The sequence below is a fragment of the Dipodomys merriami genome, unplaced genomic scaffold (assembly GCF_024711535.1).
Source record: "Dipodomys merriami isolate MVZ:Mamm:240054 unplaced genomic scaffold, mDipMer1.0.p SCAF_163, whole genome shotgun sequence".
Lineage (NCBI taxonomy): Eukaryota > Metazoa > Chordata > Mammalia > Rodentia > Heteromyidae > Dipodomys > Dipodomys merriami.
The window spans coordinates 2,208,567-2,231,349 of NW_027202971.1; the positions used below are offsets into that span (position 1 = coordinate 2,208,567).

Here is a 22,783-nt window from a genome sequence, read left to right on the forward strand (position 1 = left end):
GCAAAAGGTTCTCTGGTCCAGTCTCCTTCCACAAACGCCTCGGGAGATTCTGGCCTGGCTGCGTCTCACAGCGGGCAAGGTGTTTGTCCAAAGCAGAGAGTTCAGGTAATTTGCGGAATGCAGGGATGTACGGAGAGGCGTGAGGTAGACTCCAGAATCAAAGGCTCACGGAGAAAGCGGCCTGCAGAAGGGCGTGGACGGGCTCGCAGGGCACCTCTGCTGCTAGGGAACAGCAGCTTCAAAGACTCTGGGCTCTGCGCCTTCCTGCCACGTTTACAATTTCTGGAAGACGCCAGAAGGTTCAGCTGGCCCGTGGTGTCACCAGACCTTGATTGTCCAGCTGAGGGAGCCCTGTGTGCCGGTCCTGGGGCTCGAACCCAGGGCCTGGATGCTGTCTCTGAGCTTCTGTGCTCAAGGCGAGGGCTCTTCCACTGGAGCCGCAGCCCCACCTCCTGTCCCTGGCTTCCTGTGAAGAACCTGGGCTGGGAGGAATCCCTGAGCCTGAGCCTGAGCGTGGGCTTCTGCAGCCGCCGGTGGAGGACGCGGCCCTCAGCTCAGCGCCCTGCCTCTGGGCAGACGAGCAAGGCTCTGGCGCAGAAGCAGAGCGCTCAAACTGGGGTTCCTGCCTCCCCCATAGAGCATTCTAGAACTCACTTTATGTCCCAGACTCGGAGCAGCAAGTGTGGTGGAACACTGTCAGACACTAAGCTAGAGAGAAAGACTGCCCTGGGAGAATGTTCTAAATGACTGCCCTGCAGGCTTTGACGTGGTAGTCACTGTTCTTTAGTAAGAATTAGTCATGTGACCCTACTTTGCTCCCAAGGGAAAAGCCACGTGGGCCTCGCTGGGCTGCCGGGAGAGCAGGGCCAGATACCCGGGAACAGTGGTGCTCACGGGGGACCCCGGTTCCCAGGGGTGATCAGTGCTGGGTGCTGATATGTAAAAGCAGGTGGGCTCGACGGGGACCCGGAACCTCCCACTCAGCGTCTCTGCTGTCTAAGAGAGGCAAACCGCTGAGGGTGAAGGCCAGCCGTCTTTTGGGGTGACAGACAGGCCGGGAATGCCGCCCCCCGGGGCCTTGGGGGGGATCGAGCCTTCCCCCGACACCCACATTGTAAGTGCTCACACGCACCAGGCTGCGCACAACCGTGCGATGCTCACGGCCAGCACAGGCCGACACACCCGGGCCATTTCTTCTCCCTTTGATGCTGGAAGTTCCCTTTCCTTCAGAGAAGCAGCTGCACGCCCAGGCCAAGCACTGCGGAAAAACGTTCCGGCCACCGCGGCGTCCTCAGAGCCAATTAAAATTCACCCGTTAGAGCTCAGACAGGATCTGAGATACCGGCCGAGCCCTTGGAAGACAGATCTATTTTCTTCCCTGAGCAAATCAAGAATGGTAGCAAAAGACGGCACCACACTCCGGAGGAGCCGGGCTGAAATACAGAGTGAGACGGACCCTTATGATCACAGCGAAGCTGCCGAAGCAAGCCATGCCTGATGTCTGCAGTTAGCTGTTTCTCTTATGAACGTCGGTAAATATCTCATTTTTCTGTTTCACACCATGGCATCGTGGGTTTATCTTATTTTTTGCCACTTGCAGCAAAGTTTCAGCCATTTTATTTTCAACTGCCTTCCCCTGCCAAGTCCTTGTTCCCCAAGCAATGCAAAGAGTGCTCCCCAGGGGGTCAGAGAAGCTGGGAGAATGTTCTAAATGAGGCAGTTTTCCCTGGCTCACCTCTCATCGGACTGGACACATTGAGCAGTCGCCTGCTTGAGGTCTTGGAACGTGTGGGCAGTATTAAACATAAAGTATCTCTTAGTTTTAGTTTTTGCTTTGCCACGGGTATTAGATTGAATTTGCCAGGGGGACAGACGGGACCCCACTGGGTCTCCAGGCATGGAGGAGCAGCGGCTCTTTCCCTGAGCCTTTGCGCTGCGAAGTTGGCTCTTCGCAGAGCTGGCGGCCTGTCCAGTCAGGGCGAATCACGTCCATGTGCAAACTCCACACGCGACGCCCCTCCCGGTGCTTTCCAAACGGGAAATCAGCGCTCTGCACAAAGACGCCTTCCGTCCTCAGAAGGGCGCCAGAAGAGGTGCAGAAATGAGGAGAGATGAAAACCCCACACCGTTTCTCGTTGGTGTTCGGGCACCAAGGAGGCGGTGGAGAACGGCGGCTCCCAGGCCTTTCAAGACCCGAGGAGGTGCCACCCCCAGGCCAGATGCTTAGTGGAAACGCAGGGGTGCGTGTTGCCATCTAACACTCCAGAGGCCGACGGTGCTCAGAGGGGCCATTAACCTGCAGAGCGAGGAATCCTGCCAGCTACCTGAGAGTCATGAAAATAGGGTGTCGTCGACCCACTGAGGCAAAAGACATCCTGTGTCCGCTTAGGAGCCGGTGCTGGTGCGGCAGGAAGAACGGCTTGCCGGTCCTGGCCTCGCGGCCGAGGCCCCTCCCGGTCTTTGGACGCCTCCCACAGGCTGCTGCAAGGTGGCCACAAACCCACTGGCGTGCACGCTCTTCCACGTGTGGAGGCTGGAGGCAGAAACTCGGTGTGGCCCTGAGCGGTGTTCGGGGAGCAAGCCTGCCCTGCCCGCCGCACCCCTTCCCCGGGAAGCAAGCCTGCCCTGCCCGCCGCACCCCTTCCCCACGGGCCTCCACGCTTCTAGCCCTCGGAGCAGATCCGGGGAAGGACTCAGGTCCTCACGTGGTAGCGGGGGGCAGAGGGGGCTCTGCACACGCTTCTGAGCACACCCCAAAGCCCCCTGGCCAGGACAGCCATGGCTCCCAGGCGACGGCGCAGCGCCAGCCCCCAGCAGCAGGGCTTCTCCCCGCGGGGCCCTGGCTCTGCTTGCACCCCTTAGTGACGCTCAACTTCTTGCAGAACTACAGCCGGGACGTGCGAATCCTCTGCCCAGGGCCCTGCACAGGCGGGAACTGGGGCTTAGCGCTACATCTCTCCTCCTTGCTGGACGAAGTCAGTGCTGGACAAAGACCCCATTGGGGCGCTGAGAAAAAGGCCGTGGAGGGCAAGCCCAGCCTTTGGCACACAATCTCAGTGAGCGTTTCTTCCCACCATTAAAGTCCCCCGGCCAGCCCCACTCACGTGGCCACGCTTCCATTCCAAGCCTCGGCAGAGGAAGGAGACCAGGGAGGGGGGGAGACGGCCATGAGAGACGGCGCCTCCCGCAGCCTTCGTCCCCCGTGCTGCCCACATCCCGGCACAGAGTGCAGACGGCTCCAGAGCCATCACATGGAGCCACCGCACGCGGGGGCCGCAGCTCCAGAGCCACCGCGCGGGTCGTAACGCACACCCCCATGGCTGCGTCATGGCTGTGTCACCCGGCAGACACCTCCCCGGCGCTGCCGGCACCACCGGCCTCCACCAGGGCTTCTGAGAGCCTTCACACTGGTCCAGCTCCCCAGGGAAGCAAAGCCAACAGGGTAGGTGAAAAGATGCACCGATAGACAGATGGACAACTGAGAAAAGATAGATGATGGGTAGAGAGGTGTAGATGATAGACAAAGAAACAACAGCTGATCAACAGACAATAGATGAGAAAGATAGGTAGACAGATGGTAGACAGACAGACAGACAGACAGGCAGGCAGGCCTAGGCCTTGGCTCCTACAGCTGGGGAGTGCCACAATCTATCTGCAGCTGGTGGCCCGGCACGTTGGTTGTCAAATTTAGTCCAAGGACAGAGGTGTGGGAACAGGCCAGGTGCTGCTGGGGAAAATCCCGCGTCTAACGGCTCAAGAGCCGCCGCGGTGACGGCCGGACGGAGACAGAGCAGACTCAAGACCAGGGAGCGCCCCTCCCGCGCCCCCGCGCCCCTCCCACGCCCCTCCCGTGCCCCCTCGCCCCTCCCACGCCCCTCCCGCGCCCCTCCCGCGCCCCCTCGCCCCTCCCGCGCCCCTCCCGCGCCCCCGCGCCCCTCCTGCGCCCCTCCCGCACCCCCTCGCCCCTCCCGCGCCCCTCAGCCCTCAGCAGTGTCCACACAGCCACACGCCTGGTGCGGGCTGAGCTTCCTCATGGGGTCTTGAGGCAGAGGCTGACAACCCGAGGGGTTTTTGCTCTTGTGTTTTCATTTTCGTGAGCGTTCGCGGCGTCTCCCTGCGTGCGCACAGCGTCTCCGTTGCGGGAGAAATGAAGACCCGGTGAGTTTCAGAGCTCGCTGCACCTGCCTCTCCCCAGGCTTGACAAAGGCCAGTGTGAGCCGGGCACAGCGCTGGGTGGGCGGGCGGGAGAGGGTGCCCCGAGCACAGGGGTGGCCTGGCCTCACAGGCCGCCCCCAAGAGCCCGAGACTCAGGAAAGCAAAGACACACGCCCGAGCCCCCCGAGCCCTGTCTACTCCATCCCTAACACGGGGCTGCTGAAGCACAGCCCCTCCGCCTGCCCTGGACCAGGGCGTGGTGTGAAGCCCTCTGTGAGCAGAACCCCGAACATAGTAAGGATCCATCTGGGTTCGCTATTATTAGTATCAATAAATATTAATTTGGATCAACTTGTAGACTCAAGGCAGAGAGATGGGGGAGAAAATCATAATTAGAGCTGTTAAATAAGACTTGTGATGCTTTTCCCGCGGAGTCTTCTGAAAATAAGGCCTCCTGTAAATGCAGCCTCGAACCTCAGAGCGCGGAGGCTCACCCACCAGCCAGCTGTCAGAGCCGCGTTTAACTCTCTGCCGTTCCTACTTTCTGTGGCGGTGCTATCCCAGGCCTGCCCCGCAGCACGCGTCTCTGCTGGTTATAACCACAGAATAAACAAGGCCCGGGGTTTATGTAACACCTCTGCGACTGAAAGCCAGAAAGTACAGACCACTGTTGTCCTCGTGTCTGTTTTCCCAACATGCCTGAAAACGTCCCGAGTCTCACGACAGGACTCCAGATCTGGAGATGAACAGATTCGAAGGGAGTCGAACAGCTTCTCCCAGCATCCAAAGCAGAGAAGAGGTAGGGGACTCACGCTGGACGAGCACACCAAAGGTGGTCACCTGACCAAGCACGTGGGCTGCCCTTTCCTCTCTCTGCTTGGAAAGGGATTGGCTGCCACTACCAGGCCAGGAGCCCCAGCACTGCCCTCCCTCCCCCCCCTCCCCCCCGCCGGAGCCGGTGCTGGAGCAGCAGCAATGTTAGAGTGCCTGCCGGCCATGGCTCACCCAGCCGGGAAAGACTGAGCCTCGGGCCCACGGTGTGGCGGAGAGCCAGGACAAGGAGAAAGCCAGGTGGGGTGTGAGCCCTCAAAGCCAGGGCAGAGATGGGAACCGGCGGAGTTGGGGAGCTGGCCAGCCTCCCCTCAGGCCCCCTTGGAGATGCGGAGCTGGTGGTGCGCAGACGCCACGTAGGACAAGGATTGAAAGACTGACTTGTTACATTTTTTTCTCCCAGCCTAAGTAAATTTAGCAATTCCAAATGTAACTCGTGACATTCTTAGAGGTACTATTCAAATTTGCTTTAAAATTAGTGCTACTAGTTTCAAGAGTCGTGTGTGTTCATGCAAGGGGGAAGGCAGATTTCAGAGAGCTTCTAAGAGAATGGGAAACTAGAGCACTCCACAGGGAGCAAGGGGCCCATCTGCGTTTCCACGCGGGGTCCTTGGGGACACAGCCACCGTGGGGGGGACCACACCGCCACCCCGTGCCTTTCATCCCTGGCCTGGCATGGCACCAGAAATCTCAGCCCTGCGGTGTTAGCATTGATCCTATTCAAGCCAATTCAGGCCTAGTGATAAGGCGGCGTGATAACACCCATGACCTAAGAGCCATTCGCAACAATACAGATCAACCTGGAGGAAGTTCTGCCACGGAGAAGAGCCAGCGCAGAAAGACAGTAGCTGGGACCCTGGGAAGACAGGCAGGAGCCACCGGCCCCCAGCTGACACCAGCTCTCTTGATGCATTCCATCATTGTTTACCTGTCCCTGTGAGTCTCCTTACTGCCGTCTCCAGGAGAGAAGGGGCACGTCTATGTTATTTTGGAATGGCTAGCCATGCGGCCAACACAGAGATGAGCAATATCCATATGCACACATAGCTATACACAGAGATATCTAGACATGCATGTGTCCAGACACATGTGTCTGCAGACAAATACATATATACATGGCTACGTGTGTCTACATAACATATCTATGGATGCGTGAATGAATAAGGAACATTCTGTAAGGGATTCTTTATAAGAAAGTGACTTCCCTTTGGATTTATGATACAGTATATAAATAACTGGGAACCATCTCGGGAAGGACAATTCACTAATGAATTCCCTTTCTTGCCCCCCCCCCAACCACTTTGGCCAACCAAACACAAGCAGTGCTTTCCACCATCACTCGCTTCTCAAATAATCAGTGACCCATTGACTTGTTTAGCAATCACAAATCGAACATAGAGGCAAAAATAAAATGGTCCTTCAGAAAGAGCAGAATGCCTCTCGGTTAAGTCTCAAAATGCTAACAAAACACAACAAATGGCACAGACCACTTAGGTGGGTTTATTAGCTAGAGTATGGGGAAAGGCAGAGAGGGTCGGTGATTCAGCCATTCTCTCGGGGCTGTTCTAAGACCACACTCAGAGTGTTTGATGGAATGGGAGACCTGGTGAAGGGCTTTCTGTCTGCCTGATGTGGTTGTGGCTGTTGTGGGTGGATATCGATCAGACTCTATTTAGATGTCACACAGCTGAAAGGGGGCGAGTAGCTGAAGCTTTTAGTCCGAGTTTGCAAGGAAGACGTCCTGAGGTTAGGCTACTTATGTGAGCAGAGAGCTGGAAACTGGTGCTCACCACGCAGGATCTCTTCACAGCCTCGGTTTACCCCTTCCTTTAAGGAGAACCCACAACATCCTGGGCATATTCCCTAATACCAGTGAAGCTGCAGGGTTGGTAGGATCGGGAGGGATGGGGAGACGCAGAAAGGGAGAGACGCGTTGTACCACACGCTGACATGTGAATGGTAACTCCTCCGTCTGGCTATTAAAGATAAGGAAAGAAAAGAGAGGACCCAGCCTTCTCCCTGTCTTGCTTGGAGCCACCAGAATAAACAGGCTGGAGGGCTTTCAGGCGGCCAGTTACTGATGGTGCACGTGTTCTCCGGTAGCCAACACTGAACAGCCAGGTGGCCAGCATTATTGGCCAGTAGGTCCTCTACAGCTTCCTAGCCCTCCCTGAGGGGCTGGCTCTGTCGGGCTAGGCCCCCTTTCCTTTCTCACACTGACTTGGCGGGGCGTAGGTAAGACCTGCCGGATGGAGGCGCTCTGAACGGTGACCCCACCTGCAGGCCCCTGCCCTGGCCATCCTGAGGAGAGACTATCTTCATCCCGAGGTGCTTGAGCTAACGTTCACCCTGAGCCCATGAGCACGAGGAGGCCGGGGTGTTAAGGACTGAGCAATTCAGATGTGCTCAATACACTGGGATTGGAAAAAGCAGCCGGGACCATTCCCAGCTCACCAAGGGCAGAAGGCCGTCAAACCACGCACCAGGAACCCCGGGAGAAAGAAACACTTCAGAACACAGAAACCGACGGTACGAAAGCCCCGCAAAGGCCAGCCTGGGTCATCTGCACGCGAGACGGTTCTGACTCTCAAGGTGCGTGGAGAGCACGGGAAAGCCGCGAGTCCCTGCGTGCGGCCGCAGAAACCGATGCCGAGGAGTTTCAGAGTTTTAAAAGATGGATTCTTCTAGAAAGACAATAGCCATCTGCATCCTACTTTCATACCCAGATTTTTGATCTCCTCTTTCTTATCTCAGACAGAAGAATCTGAAGGGGAGAGGGGGACTGCATCTCTGTGAACCACAGGAGCCTCGGCCACCCCACTGGCCGTCCATACGTGGTCTCTTCATACCTGCATGGAACGATAAAGGCACAAGGACTCTTGGCCTCCATGTCCATCTTTGAAGTGGCACGGAACGCACGGAGCAGCTTAGACACTGTCTTCTGCTCCTTTTTATCTGGAGGGAAGTAAGCTGCGTAAGAAGTCGCTTTGAACGGCCACCGCACATCCCTCGGTGGCGGTTCTGAGGAATTTCCTCGCGGCGATCTGATTCGTTCTGTTGTTTTATAATACAGCTGCTCTCAGAGCGTGAAAGGGGCTCCTCCTGGCTCACACTCCTCATGCTTTTATCATTAAACGGCTTGAGCGGCGACGCCTCCATCTCCTCCGACAGCAAAGTCATGCCATTAGGAACCGGGGTGGGGGTGAATGCCAGGCTCCCAGAAAGAACACATCCCAACTGAAACCAAGTGACGAAAGCTCCTAGCATTGCAAGGATTCACAGACCAGGGCACCACTGCCAGCGAGCCAAAGGCAAATTAAATTGACCCAGAAATAGATATTTCTCAGGGGGCGGGTGGGGAGGAGGAGAGATGATTTGAAGCCCTTAGGTCTTGGGCTGAAGACGGCCAAATTACTCTGTAACATGTTTGTAAAGATCCTTGCAAGGGAAGGTCGTGAGTTACACGCACACATTAATGCATCTCAGAGCTTTAACTCTTGGCCGGAGCTCGCTCTCCAACGCAACGTCACCACCTAGCACACATTTCCTTAGGTCTCCAGGCCAGCGTGGCTGGACTGACGTGTTTCCTGGCTGTGGAGCCCTGGTGCCCGGCCCGGCCCTGAGCCTGAGCCTGCACACACCGGCCAGTCTGCCGAGGCACAGTGGTGGCTCGCCCTTTGTCCTCAGTGATCTGGATTTCAAGCACTTCTTCTGTAGGAAGACCCGCTTAGAAAGCGAGATGGAAAAGCAGTCAGCTTCTCCACCGAAACCTGGTGCCATCCGATTTGGGCATCTACGTGGGACTTCTGCTTTCTTCCTCTACACCCCTGGACTGGTCCCACCCGCGGGCCGGGGCGCTGGGCGCATCTGTGTGCCGGCAATGCAGCGTTCTGCCGTCACAAGCAGGCCCTGCTCGGGGTGAAGCTGGTTTTACAGGCGGGCGTGGGATCTCACGCCCCCCAGCGTGGCTGGAGGAGGCGGCGGAGCGCAAGGCTGCTGTCCATCCCGTGCCTGCGCCACGCATCCCTGCGCTCGCTCCTCGGGCGGGCGCTCGCTCCTCGGGGTGGGGTGCTGGCCTGCCGAGCGGCTGCCCACCCTGGCGGCCGTCGACCGTGGGCCCTCTTTCGAGGCCTCTGTACCAGCTCAAAGGCCGGTGCCCGCTGCAGACAATACTCTTTCCCCCAGGACAACACTTTAATGTCCATTTTAAAACACGTTAGCAAACGCCTTATCCCAGAAGGCGGAAGTGTGTCGTGACATTCCTGTAGTGAATTTTCAACTGGCAGGAGGAGAAAACTCAGATGTCGCTGGGGCTCGGGCATGTCCAGGTGTGATCAGGGATTCAGACGCAATAGCGTGCAAGCTGTAGTCCGGAACGTGTGCAGCTGGGAAACTCTTCGCATTTACAAACGACTTGGGGAAAAATCCATCAACAGCACCTCCCTGCGCGCTGATACGCGGGAAGCACACGGGACTCCGGTTTCGGTGCCCGTATAAATAGCTTTATTGGAAGTCTGTTGCACCCACATGCCAGCCTGTTCCTGGGTGCTTCGGGCTACTTGGTGGCCGGGCAGAGACCACACCCCCTGCAAAACTGAGAAGATCGACCACGTGGCCCTTCCCGGAGGGCGATCAACCCGACGGGCGCCGAAGCTCCCTTCTGTGGCAAATATTAATGTTAGACGAACGCAGCACTCATTTGATTGTTCTGAAATAAGCACCGCACTGCAATCTGCCGGGGCACACCCTTTGAAACAAAATCAATAAGATACTTTAACTGACTTTCCGAAGAGAAAAGCAAGTGTCTTACAATAAAATACCCCAATGCATGCAACCGGGGCAGACGTGATCACAGGGCATCGTTGGTATTCAGACGCCCGTGCCGGCAGGTGGGCTGGGTGGGGAGGGGAGGTAACTGACTCGGGAGCGTGTGTGTGGAATGGCTGCCACAGCTGGCACCACCGCTCGGCGGCGGCACGAGGGACACGTCCCATCGCAGCCGGCACTGTCCACCCAGCAGCGTCGTCGATGACGGGTGGCCACCAGGGGGAGCGGCTTCCACGGTCCCTCCCAGAGGAGGCACTCGCTAGCTGCCAATCACACAGGAGGCCGGGGGGGGGGGGGGGGCAGAGCAGGGTGGCGGGACACAGAGCACGCAGTGTGCACAGCCCTGCGTTCCCAAGGCGTCACTGGGCCGCGCCCTGTCGCCTGACCCTGACTAGTACTTCGTGCAGATTCCATTCAAGTGTACGCTAAGACTGGCAGCCCCTCAGCCCCCCCAATCCACAGTCCAGAACCGGGCCGTGGTCCTGGCTGTGGCTGCCATGTCGGATGACTTAGGTTTCAGAACACGGATGCACCCGGGAGCCTGGGCCAGGGAGAGCGGTCTACTCTAGACTCAACCTTGCTGCTCCCCTTCCAACACGTCTTCCCATCCACGCACGAGTCCCCACAGCTGCACACAGGAGTGTCTACACACATCTACATCCTGCCTCCTCCATCCTGTCACTACCTCCTCCCTCCCTCCCTCCCTCCCTCCCTCCCTCCTTCCTTCCTCCCTCCCTCCTCCCTCCCTCCATCCTTCCTTCCTCCCTTCCTCCCTCCCTCCCTCCCTCCCTCCTTCCTTCCCTCCCTCTCTCCTTCCCTCCCTCCCTCTCTCCCTCCCTCCCTCCTTCCCTCCCTCCTTCCCTCCCTCCCTCCCTTCTTCCCTCCTTCCTCCTTTCCTCCCTCCCTCCCTTTCTTACTTTTTTTTGGGAATATTTTATAATCTTTAAGTAGTTGTATGGAGGAGTCGCCATTCACCAAAGCAGTTTATGAAGACAGGGGGTCTTGATCCACGTCACCCCTTCCCTTAATACTGTCTCAATATTAGGGTGTGTGTTTAATGTTCATTTTCTCTTGAACACAGCAGCGTGTGTACAGTGCCTCCTGACCTGTGTTACCACCTCCACATCCCCCCTGCCCACCCCTTCCCTCACAGTTCTCAGCTCTGTGGTCTGTGTGTTGAACTCTTGCCTGCGTCCCCCTCCCCCACACGGCATTCTTCCACCCTCTCCCCGCAGCCCGGCCCTCCCCTCTTCCCAGTGCTTGTTTGCTGGGCATTGACATGGTCTTCCTGGAGAGTTCCGCTGTCTGCCGTCTCCGTGGCGTGGTCTTCGTGGAGAGTTCCGCTGTCTGCCGTCTCCGTGGCGTGGTCTTCGTGGAGAGTTCCGCTGTCTGCCGTCTCCGTGGTGTGGTGGTCTTCCTGGAGAGTTCCGCTGTCTGCCGTCTCCGTGGCGTGGTCTTCCTGGAGAGCTCCACTGTCTGCCGTCTCCGTGGCGGCAGCCACTGCAGCAGCGTCTCTCGAGACCCTGTGCTGACTTTCTGCGTGGACTGGCAGCACCGCCCAAGACGCCCCTTCCCTCTCCACCGCCAGCCTCCCGCCCCCGGTTCTCAGGGCACACAGAGCAGACGTGGAACAGGCCTTGGCGGGGGTTCCGAGCCATGGTCCCAGAAAGACGGGCGGGCAACCCTCCGTCACTAATGACCCGGGCCTCCCTCCCACCACCGCCTCCGCACTCAGCCCCGGGCTCCGTTCCCAGGGACAGTGGATCTTCCCAGTCAAAGGACCCCAAGCTGCTGCAGGGGCCCGACTTCTACTTTAACTGACAGACAGCTCTTCCCACTCCTTCCGAGGCTGGACCGCCTCAGTTAGCATCCCTTCCACAGCGACCGCCTGGCCTGACTGCGTCCACCTCCCTCAGACCCCCCCAGCCCCGTCCGTCCTGCAATCATTCCCAGCTATTGTTCTTGGCCTGTTTACCACCTGCTACCTCACGTGGGCTGTTTGCTCCACGCGGTTCTGGCACACGCAGATGCTCCCCGTGTGGGCTGTGTTTCTGTGGAGCCTACAAAATGAGTCACATCACGAGCATTTGTTCACAGGGCGAGACTTGTTGTACAACGGCTGGGGCTGTAATAACCGTGCCTCAGACAATTCCAGCAACAGTCCTCCTGCACTGGCTTTGTATCCTGTACCTGCAGAAGCTCTGCACCGGCCACCGCCTCATTATAAATCACCTCTGGAGAGGATAGCTCATTAAGGCGCATCAAAGAGAACCGGGGAGGCGGGAGGGGCCGCGGCGGGGTACGAGGCAGCTTTGTGCATAATAAATAATCCACTTTCAGATGCCTTCTCCTATTTCAATAAGGCGTCTCCAATCCCGCATTTTACCGGTACACATCGTTGCTTTTGCATTTTCTGAAGGTGTTTTTTTTTTTTTTTGCATATCGCTCTAATCAACAGTCTATATTCTGCCGTTGCCAATGAGAGACCACACTGGGCTGGCTGTCAGAATGAACAGCGAGGCCCATCTATCTGGAATCTAATTCCGGGGCATAGTCTCGGCTGGGCAGTGAGGGGCCAGGCTGCAATGCCGTGCACGCTCCTCCGGGGGTCGAGGGTCAGGACGGGCATCACCGCGTCACCTCGTGTGCAGCGCTGACGGCAGAGTGCACCTGGAAACGGAGGCGCAGCAAGCACGCGGCATAATTATCAAGTGCTCCTAGGAGGGAACAGTGGCCACTCGAGAAGCACAGAGAGAGAAGGTGTCCTAATGCAGAGCTTCTTCTCAAGGGCTGTGGCCGCGTCTTAATTTGCACTTGGTTGAGGAGGTACGAAAATGAAAGTGGCGGTGCGCGTCGCAGTGTGACTGAATTTTCAAAAAGTCTAAGTAAAACAACAGAGGGGATGTGGCATATTAATTAACAGGTTGACACAAGGGAAGAACACCATGAAAAGTCAGACAACACGAGCCAGGAATCGGCTTTGGTGCCCACAAATTTAAAGAAGAAAACGAAGATCTTTCCTTGCGGGAGCCAGGAAATCACAGTGCCTTCCATAATTTGAGGTGTGTGTGAGGGGGGTCCTGATCTCACTGAGCGAGTGACCACCAATGGACTGCTACCTGTGCATACTAAACACAGCCAGGCAACTTCCAAACCAGCCTGTGTGCCTGGGCTCTGCTGGGTCTGCAGATGAGGAGGACATGGGCGAAGTGCAGGCACGGTCCTGGGGACAGACAGACAGACACAGACAGGCAGACAGATACAGACAGACAGACAGACAGGCAGGCAGACACAGACAGGCAGACAAACACAAACAGGCAGGCAGACAGATAGGCTGACAGACACAGACAGACAGTCAGAGACAGAGTGGGTGTGTTGCACAACTGCATCCTACGACTCTGAAGATGAAGAGCGGGCGGGCCAATGCAAAACAAATCCCTTTGGTTTAAAGATAGAATTGTTCCAGGCTTGGTGCCTTTCATCAGGAAGCTTGTAACAACAGAAAACTGGTGTGGCCATAAAATGCGGCAGGAAAGCTTCGTCTGCAGGCTTGCAGAAAGGAAGACTTCCAGCTGAGTTGCAGGTTTAGGAGACGGTCCTTGATCAGGAAGCAGGTGACTTCCCGTCACCCCGAGCGTCCACAGGGGAGGAACTCAGGGACGCAGCCCGCCCGCCCGCCCGGGGCCCACCTGGCACCTGGCGCCACTGGCTGTGGCGCAGCTCTGGGAGGCTGCATGCTGCAGTCTGGCTGCTCCCACCGTCCGAGGGGGACTTGGGTGGGTTCTAAAGGTGAAGTGACACGAGGAGGGACGGGGTGAAGAAGAAAAGGACGTGCGAGTGGACCTGCTCCCGCTGTGGGCGCGGCTGGGGGCCACTGTGGCTCCCAGGGAAAAGCCACGCCAGCCTCTGAGCCCGACTCACCTGCTCTCCTCCCGACGAGGACCCCGCCGGGGCCTCCGGGCCTGTCTCCCGGTGAGGGTCAAGGGAGACCCGGGTGGAGGTAGAATGCGCCCAGTGTGCCCCTGTTCCCATCTTGTGAGAGTTGCCCTTCCGGAAGGAAGAGCGTGCCGGTGGCACATTGGAGGCCTGTTTTCGTTTCAACCTCTGTGGGCTTCCCCGAGGTTCCCCAAGGCTGCGTCTGCACCCTGGTGGTCATCGTCGGTACCAGACGCCACCACCACCGAGGCCACGGGCTCACGGACTCCATCGTACATCCTGAGGACTCTCACGGTCTCTGTGGACGTGCCTCTGACTCCATTCCCGACCCAGCGTCACCTGCACGTCCCAGACCAGCAACAACGATAAATAATGAAAGCGTGGTCGCCAAAGTAAAGCAGGACTGGTCAGGAGTCTGGTGGTGGGAGAGAAGGCTTGCTTCACATCCCACGGGGACTGGGTCGGCCGCTTCCATTCCCCGGCCTGGAGCAGCAGCGGGCCGACGGGGCCCCAGCAGCCTCTTCCCACACCGACAGGAGCAGTATCTGCCAGGCACAGCCAAACACACTTACTACAGCACCTCCAGGCCCCGCCAGTCCGGCTCAAGTGCACATCAGCATTGCTATCTCTGGACTCTGGCATAAGCTCAAAACGGTGCTTTGGTCCAAACTCAGGAGCCAGTGAGAAACGAGAGACAACATTCCTCCACACCAAGTGTATTCCCAGAGCGATTCTGAGCTTCTAAGCCACACACGTGGCTGCGGTGTACACCTGACAGATTCATGCTAATGGACGTTTAATGACCCTCTTTTCAGAATCTTCCTCCCTAAGGACAAAACGTATTTTGCCTAGGACATAGTAAAGCACTATTTCTTGGATAAGAAAAGGACCGAAACTCATAAAAATATATGATTGGATTAGGAAAATAAAAAAGCTTTCAAGGCTCTGGACACGGGAACTGCATTTCATTTCAGAACTTCCCTCAAGATGGAATTAAATTACACCTCCACGGAGAACTCAGCACCCGAGCCACGCCCAGCACCCTTCTCAAACCCCACCCAGCGGGAGCAGCGGCCGCAGCTGCTTGGATCGTGGCTTCTGGAAGGTTCTTGTGCTGCATATATCTAAGTGGGCTGTGCTTAGACTTTTAGATCTGTTTTAAGATGTGCAGGTTTTATGAGATAAATACAATAGGAATGGTTTTTCCTCTGGATATGGTCAGGGGGATACAGTGTGTTTCCATTTTGGAAGAGATTGATGATGGATTTGATCATATAAAAACTGAAGCAGGCAAACCACTCTGCATGCCAAAACACAGCCTGTACAATTATAATGCAAATCGCAAAATGGTAAGGCTATAGGCCATGTGTCAATCAAAGAGTTAGCTAAGAGTACAGGCAATGCATCAACCAGACAGTGACAGAAGGATACAGATGATGTGTCAATCGGAGGTCAGGTAAGAACACAGGAGAGGTGTCGGGAGGAGGGACTAGTGTCACCAGTGTACCGAAAGGGAGGTGACCGACCCCCGATGTCTGGGGGAGGGGGAAGAGAACGTGCGCTCAGTAGGGATGCAGTTTTCGGGTGTTCAAAGGGAAAAGGTTGTAGAGATACAGTGCACGTGAGTGGGACCTGCGTATGCTCAGAATGGTCAAGACGGTACTTTATTATTCTGTGATTTTGTTTCCCATGATTAAAAAAACGAGGTTTGTAGCAAAGTAATCCAAGAGGTTGGATTCCTCATGAGAAAATATAATGGCAAAGACAAATGTTTAATGAGGAAGTTTTAAAAAAAGTAACCCAAGCGAGGCAGAAGAAGGCAGCACAGATAATCTTTGCTCCATAAATTGCGTATTCGTAAAAATGAGCTCTTCTCTGTGTTGGTGAGGTGGAAGGGCCATCCCCCCGCAGTGGGCAGAATTGTAAATTAAGTGCAGCTTCCTAGAAGGCAATTTGAGAGCCTTTACCAAGGAGCGTCACAACGCTTCCTAGCCTTTGATTCCGAACCTTGGATTAAAGTTTAGTTCTAAAGGTTAACCTCCAAGAATCAGAGATGTGTGCAAAGATTTCAACGGAACAACCTAAACTGGAGGATTTGTTAATAGTTTTAAAAAAATCTGCTAAACTTGTGGGTTGTCTGCTGGGAGGCAGGACTCAGCTTCTCAGCACTGACTGCAGTCTCGCTCTCACCTGCAGCCTGGGTGGGAAGTCCTTACATCTACACGCCACCAAGAGTCCCCAGGCCACTCCCCACTCTGCTCCCCACCCCTGCGCCACTGCGGCCTCGGCCTCCCGGGCGGGCAGGAGGGCCTGGGGTTCCTCTACCCACTGTGCTGTGGGTCCCGCCTTCCCTTCCTGCCTTTCTTTTGTGGCAACGCGGGGGACGGACCCAGGGTAAGGGCTGATGGACCCCTGCGCTATTTCCACAGCCCCAGGCCCCGTTCCGTGTCCACGCGTGCACCGAGGCCTTCCCATCCTTCGCAGGTGGAGAGGCCTGCGCTGCAGGACTCCACATGGAGAACGGGCCTGGGCCGTCCCACCAGGCCGTAGATGAGGCTCCCAGAGCCCGGGGGAGCCACGCAGACACTCAGCACTGAGCATCCAGCGCCTCGTGCGGCAGCGAGGGCGGAGGCAGCCCCGTCCATCGACACGCCCATCCACGTAGAGCTCAGTCACACGCGACGCCAGAGCGCCCCTTCCCCAGTCCTCCTACAAATCAGGCAGTCATCCGCGTGCTTGGAACATCTCCACATGGTTTGCACGCATTTCAGACCCATAAACACGCAGGATGCACATTGATCAAATTATCGGTACTTTTCAAAAAATGTAGGCTCATAGCTAATGCCGGGGTTTGTCTAAGAAGCGTTTTGAGTACTATTTAGGAATATATAATTAGAGTTGGGTATTGGCAGTGTACGTCACAGTCCAGTTCCCCCCATTATCCCATCCCCCGGCTTGGAGCCCCCCTTACCATGGCCAGCGGTATGACTGCAATCAGGTCCTTCTGGTTGACGTAGATCTTGGACACTCCCAAGTCAGACGTGATCTCTCCCGGGTACTCCACCTGCCAGGTGACAAGCTGCGTGGCGGGTGTGTCGCTGGGCTCTTCGATTTTGATGTCAATTTGCATGACTTCGTGGGAGGCTCCGTCCGCCCTGCGGAGGAGAGCAGAGGAGAGCAGGCGTGAGGGCTGGAGCGGCACCGGAAGCCGTGCGGGGGGTGGGGGGGTGTTCACACCCTCCCCCTGAGGTGGCCGGGTTAAGGAGGGCGACCCAGAGCCGGACAGGGCGGCATACGCCCGTATTCTCAGCTCCCTGGGATCTGAAGCCTGAGGGGATTACGGTCTGCCTACACTCTGGGTGCCATCGCCCAAGAGTCTCCATTGCTCATTCTGGGAGCTGCTCAGCATCCCCAGGGCAGGCATTGCAAATAACGGATGCATTTCCTAAACTCCTTCTTCTAACCACCACATCAGGAGGGCTCCTCCCCGGCTCTCAGAAACCTCTGTCCTGCTTGGTTCCAGAGCCACAGCCAGGTCAAGCTGGAACCACAGAATGTTGAGAGCATCGAAAGGTGATGTGGCTTCACTACCCGGCGCTAATGATACAGGGTCCAGGCATGAGTGAGTGAGAGTCCAGGGCCCAGCGGCCCGAGCTGAGGAGCTCGGAGAGGCCGCCCAGCATGACCTGCAGAGAGGCGTAACTGTGACAAATACTAGCTTAGACATGTCTGTTTCCAGTGGCCATGCACTGGAAACAAATGCAGGCTCAAACACCAGCTAATTTAGTGGCTCTTTAGGTGGGTTTAATCGCTCGTGGCCTGTCACGTCTGGTTTTCTACACTTCCCGCTCTCAGCTTTGTGGCAGTTACGCCCAGAGGAGGAGGTGAAGCTGTGGGGAGAATCACACGAGGCCCCTCGGGAGGGCTCTACCCAGATCCAGCTGGAAAGACTCGGTTTTTACACCTTTGCGAAGGTGTGGTGAACTCTAGCAGTCAGGAGCCTTCACTGACCTTCCTACAGAGGTGAAGGCAAGGGAGCACGCCACCACATGATGCGGATGTCAGGAGACAGATACAGAGGCGGAGTGGAAAAGAGAGACAAAAGGAGGGGAAGACGGAAACCAGACTTCCTTTGATCATAAGCGACACGTAGTCTTCTCCCAAGTGAAGACAGTGGCATTGTTACCCAGAACCGGGAAACATCGGGAAGAGAAGGCTAGCGAGCACACTTTTGTCTTTATTTGTTGGACTTTGAAAGCATTCTGGTGCTACGTTCTCACTGATGACATGATGCCATCTCTGGAATGGCTGTGCTGAGCTGTGCCTTGTGTTTTGTCAAGGAGTGGCAGATCTATAGAACAGAATTAGTAGAAGTTGAGCTCAGGGACACGGGACCGCACGGAGAAGTCACCCTGTGCATGGCGAACGCCCCTCTTCCCCCCCAACGGCCATCTCAGAGAACAATCTTTGTCTTTTTAGATTCCATGTATTAAAGATCACATTTTGCTTACGGAATTCACTATGTCATAAGCAGCTTACAACCCTGCCTTTGAGTTTTTCTCATCTACAAAGCCCACGTACGACCCACCACCACGATGATTCAACGCGCTTCCTCCTTCTGTAACCTCATGTGGTCTCCACAAACCTCTTCTCCCTCCGGCGCTCCCTTGGTCTCTCTCTTCTGAACTGGGCGCTTGCAGCACGCTGCTTTGGGAATTCCTAACCCAAGGACCAGCACAATCCTCAAGACACGAACGTGTGAGCAGAACTTTGCACGTGCTCATTTCTTCTAGAAAGATCTCTCCGTGGAGACCAACGTGTAGGCCGGTCTGCCATGCTGGGGCTGTGGGCTGAGCTCCTGGCGATTTTCTCGATATACCCTGCACACCGTGATGTAGCTTCAGAATATCTCAATCTGTGTCATTGGCGAATCACTGGATGTTTGAACATTCAGAGCCTTAGCACCCGAGAGTTTCCAGAACTCCTGCACATCTGGTAATCTTTATCACTTCTTCGCACTAAACTCTAACCTGTGATCACATCACCACATGTGAGTCAAGCAGCTTCATGCTCAGACTCCCTGCGCCCTGAGGAGAGGGGTCTTCTGCACCGACTTCCAAGCTGGAGGACGATTCCTCCTATTGTCAGACGGAAATCCACGGCGGGAACTGCGCGAGCCAGGGCGCAGTTGATACAACGTGCCTGCCCTGCCCACGCAACAGAACTTCCCTGAGGAATTTCACAAATAAACCTGGACCGGCCACCACCTTGCAGGGTTCTGATTTCTCCTTCCAGCCAGTCCCTCATGCCCTTCTTTCCCTCGCTCCCTTCATTCTTGCTTTCTTCATTCTCTCTTTCCATTTAGACGCCCAGGAGCTCATGGGTAAGGTTATACTTCCAGCCCAGGAGACGCAGGGCTGAGCCGTGGAGCTGCTCAGCCATCGCTTCTGCTGGGTCGTGGGCACGGCCCCCGCCTCCTCCCGCTGCCCATCCATCCACGTGGGCCTCGTTCACAAAAACGGCCGTGGGTGCCCTCCGCCTCCCTGGGTGCTCACTGCCAGCAACGGCTCATCCTCCCTTTAGTCTCGCTTGCGGTCCTTCACGGAGGAGAAGGGAGTGGAGCGGGGGCCGCTGGCACACCTGTGCACACTCAGCTGCCTGCTGGCAGCCTTCTGCGTGCCGACTGGGCGCGATCTCCTGGAGTCCAGCTCCCTTGAGCAGCGATGGTGAGCGACACTCTGACTTGTGTGGCCCTCCTCGCTTCTCCTTTGTGCCGCGCACTCCAGTCCCTTCCCCAGGAAGGGATCCCATGGGACAGACTGGGCCAAGCCTATGGGCCATGAGCAACTCCGCCCTTCCAGGAGACGCGGCCCTGACTCAGCTCCACTCGTGGACAGAGGCCGAGCCCCCCTCTCCCAGCCTCTGCTGCCACCCCAGGGCCCAGAGGCCGGGTCTAAACAAGGCTCTGCAGAGCCATGTCAGCAGACACTGAGGCCCAAACCTGGCATCACGCTTCAAACCTCAGGATTCTCATGCACCTGTTTCTAGACCGGGAGGGGGCGGGGGGCGGGAGACGTGGAGAGTGGAGAGTGACCTTCCATCTCCACCTTCCAGTTCTCCAGACGGAAGTCTGAAGCACAAATCGGTAATTATTCAAAATATTGTTTGAAGGTCACTTGAAGGGGAGCACAGGTTAGGGGTGGAGCACTGTGGAGGACCGCGTCCGGGGCAGCTCACCCGGCTCTGACTGTGGAGCCAGGGCCCACTGGCCCGCGCTACAGCTTTCCTGGCTTGGCTCTTTCTGAGCCCTGGAGCCTGCAAGCTCACCAGTGCAGGAACCTCTGGCGTCTATCCGCACCGACGAGGACTGAAGTTCTGGCTTCTGTGCCAGTCAAGGAAAAGAGCCACGCCCACACAGTCCACAGTTGCCCTGTGGGTTTGCCCCGAAGCCAGCCACCGCCCAAAACATCGCCCTCGCTCCGGCTCTTCCCTCCCGGATCCCCCACGGTACCGTCCCGGCTGGCCACAAAACCAGCAGACCAGCCGCGCACAGATCCTCACTTCGGAGCCTGTCTCCAAGGCAATGGAAGCACTTTCAGAATAAGAGCGATACCCAAGGCAATGAATAAATGTTACGTGAAAGGCAGCGGGGAGCAGAGGCGGGGCAGAGAATCCCCGTGTCAGGAAGGCCGGCAGCACCTCCGTCAGCTTCTCCGCCCACCACCCCGCCATCCTCAGTGACATTTTGGAAATTTGCATCCGGTGCAGACAGAGGCAAGCAGACATCTTCCAGGAGGAAGAGGCCCTGTCCTTTCTCATCTCCACCTTCACGTCTTGTTTTCAAGATTAAAATAAGGATATTACTCAAACAAACGGTTTCTTCATAGACATGACCACACGATTAAAGTTTTGCATTACTGACGTATCTTCCCTAGGTTTTTCATTAGCACTTTCAGTACAAGACCTTTTATGAGCAAGTAAGATATGCATGGTCTTTCCGATGTATTACTTTGTAATGAGATTTTCGTCACCATAAATTTGTCTCTCCCTGGACCCTCTCGTGATGAAATTAATTCTGGAAAAGAAGTAATAGGTTGTCCGCAGTTGTGCCGGGCGGTGGCTCTCCGCTCTCCTCCTGTGATGCTTTGCTTTGTGTCCCTTTCTTTGGTCCATCTGTCAGAGTGAATGGAATTCTTGCTGTCTGCTGGTTACGGCCTGAGCGATGGGGTATAGACTCCAAGGTTAGCCACGGAAGATTACAGCCACGCGGCATCCCAGGCCACACGCGCTCCCTCAGCTCAGGGACAGCAGATCCCAGGGGCAGCCTGGCGTCGGCCAGGGCTGGGATATTTACACCGCAGAGGGTACAAACTCCTCCAGCCAGATTACCTGTGCCAACCTCAAAGGACACAGAGGTGGGGTCTGGGGTGTGTCAAGGAAGGAGTCGGTGGGGAGGACGGACATCACATAAACAACCTTACCAACAGGAGAGCAGCCTGAGGACGGATGCAGAGGGACCGCGTTGGGGGAGAGAAGAGCCTGTTTCAGAGGACCTAGTGTCATTGGGGAAATCAAGGAAAATTCCCTGGGAAGGCCAGGCCTTCCTGAGCAGCGATCTCTGAAAGAGGAGTGGCATCAAACACAGAGCTCCCGGTAGAACCGCTTCGTGGAGGGGGGGGGGCAGTAAAAACCGAAGGCATCCATGCACCCCAATCCTCAGAGGGTCCAGGCCTAGGACACGAGATCGGATCAAAGGTGGACAGGCCGTCCATCGCCTAGCCAACCTCATCAGCTCACAAACGCTGGCTCAAGGGCAGATCCAAGCTTAGCTTGTTTATACAACATTGCTGAGCCAGAAATGGGCTTTAAGGTCACGCAGCACAGAAAATACACGGTCTGTGAAGCCTGACATATTTTCTCACCCTTTATGAAGAAACAGCCTTACCAGTTTATGGCCTTTATCATAAGAAACACCAGAAGTTATTAGATCTTTACAAATAGTAGAATAGCATGTAGTTCAGGACATGAATACCTTGTTAGAAAAACGTATAGAGTGGTCAAACACTTCCTACCCGCCCCCTCCCCCCAGACGATGAGTGAGTTCGGATTTAAGGGCCGACCTGAATACTATTCTGAATAAGTAGAGCAAGGCAGAAATGCAAGGGCAGAGGCTCCCACAGGGGCACAAGGATAAAAGCTTCCGTTCGGGTAGCCATTTGTATATCAGGCTTATTGGGGGGTGATAAACAGTACAGAACAAACTGAACTGAAATAGGAGCAACAGGCCAAGAAAACGTGTGAAGCTGGACAGGCATCCTCTCAGGTGAGGTGTGGGGCCTATGTAAATTCAGAAGCATAGCAGACCGTCGGACGGGCAGGGAGCAGATCTCGCGTGGAACCACCCCTGTAATAACACACCCCGTCACGCGGTCTGCCTGAGGACCAACTGCCCAAGCTACCCCGGCTCAACTGCTTCCCGGTGGACGACGGATCCCAGCTGGTTTCCCTGACTCTAGGGACTCTTCAGATTCCTGTTAGAACCGCACATCCGGCGGCACGTCCCACTCTTGTGCAGAGAATGATCTGAGGATGGGGCTGGTCAGCTGGGGGCCCTCTCTGTGATGTGCTGCCAGCTGGCTCCCCAGTGCCCATGCTCAGTGCCATTACGGACGGTGACAGCACACCGGACGCGCGAACATGCAAACACCACGCACGCCCCGCAAAGGGATATTTCAGAAGATGTCGTGTTTGCTGAGTCACTGAATGTGATCTGGGGATCACAGTTCAGATTTCTTGAGTCTGACCTTCGGAACCGACGATGAGTAAGAAAGCGGGAAAGAAGAGCTCCTGGGGGAAACAAGGTAGATACTGGCTACCTTTTCAGGATAGATCCAAACTGAACTTTTAAAGTTTATTTCTGAGAGGTTCCCTCTCCCACCCAACCTGTGTTTGTTTCCGTCTCTAAGAAGACGGTGCCCATGGGCATTATCACGTCAGCTCCTTTGAGATGAAGGTGTCCAGCCTCTTGGTTTTA

At 56.1% G+C, this 22,783-nt stretch overlaps 1 protein-coding gene across 1 annotated transcript in view; it reads right to left on the minus strand.

Annotated features, from left to right (window-relative positions):
- LOC138828721 (transmembrane protein 132D-like) overlaps positions 1-22,783 on the minus strand; it is a 209,348-nt gene that overhangs the window by 80,861 nt on the left and 105,704 nt on the right. The window contains exon 4 of the mRNA XM_070024791.1: positions 16,721-16,904. Coding sequence (XP_069880892.1) covers positions 16,721-16,904 — 184 coding nt within the window. The remainder of the gene's footprint in view (positions 1-16,720; positions 16,905-22,783) is intronic.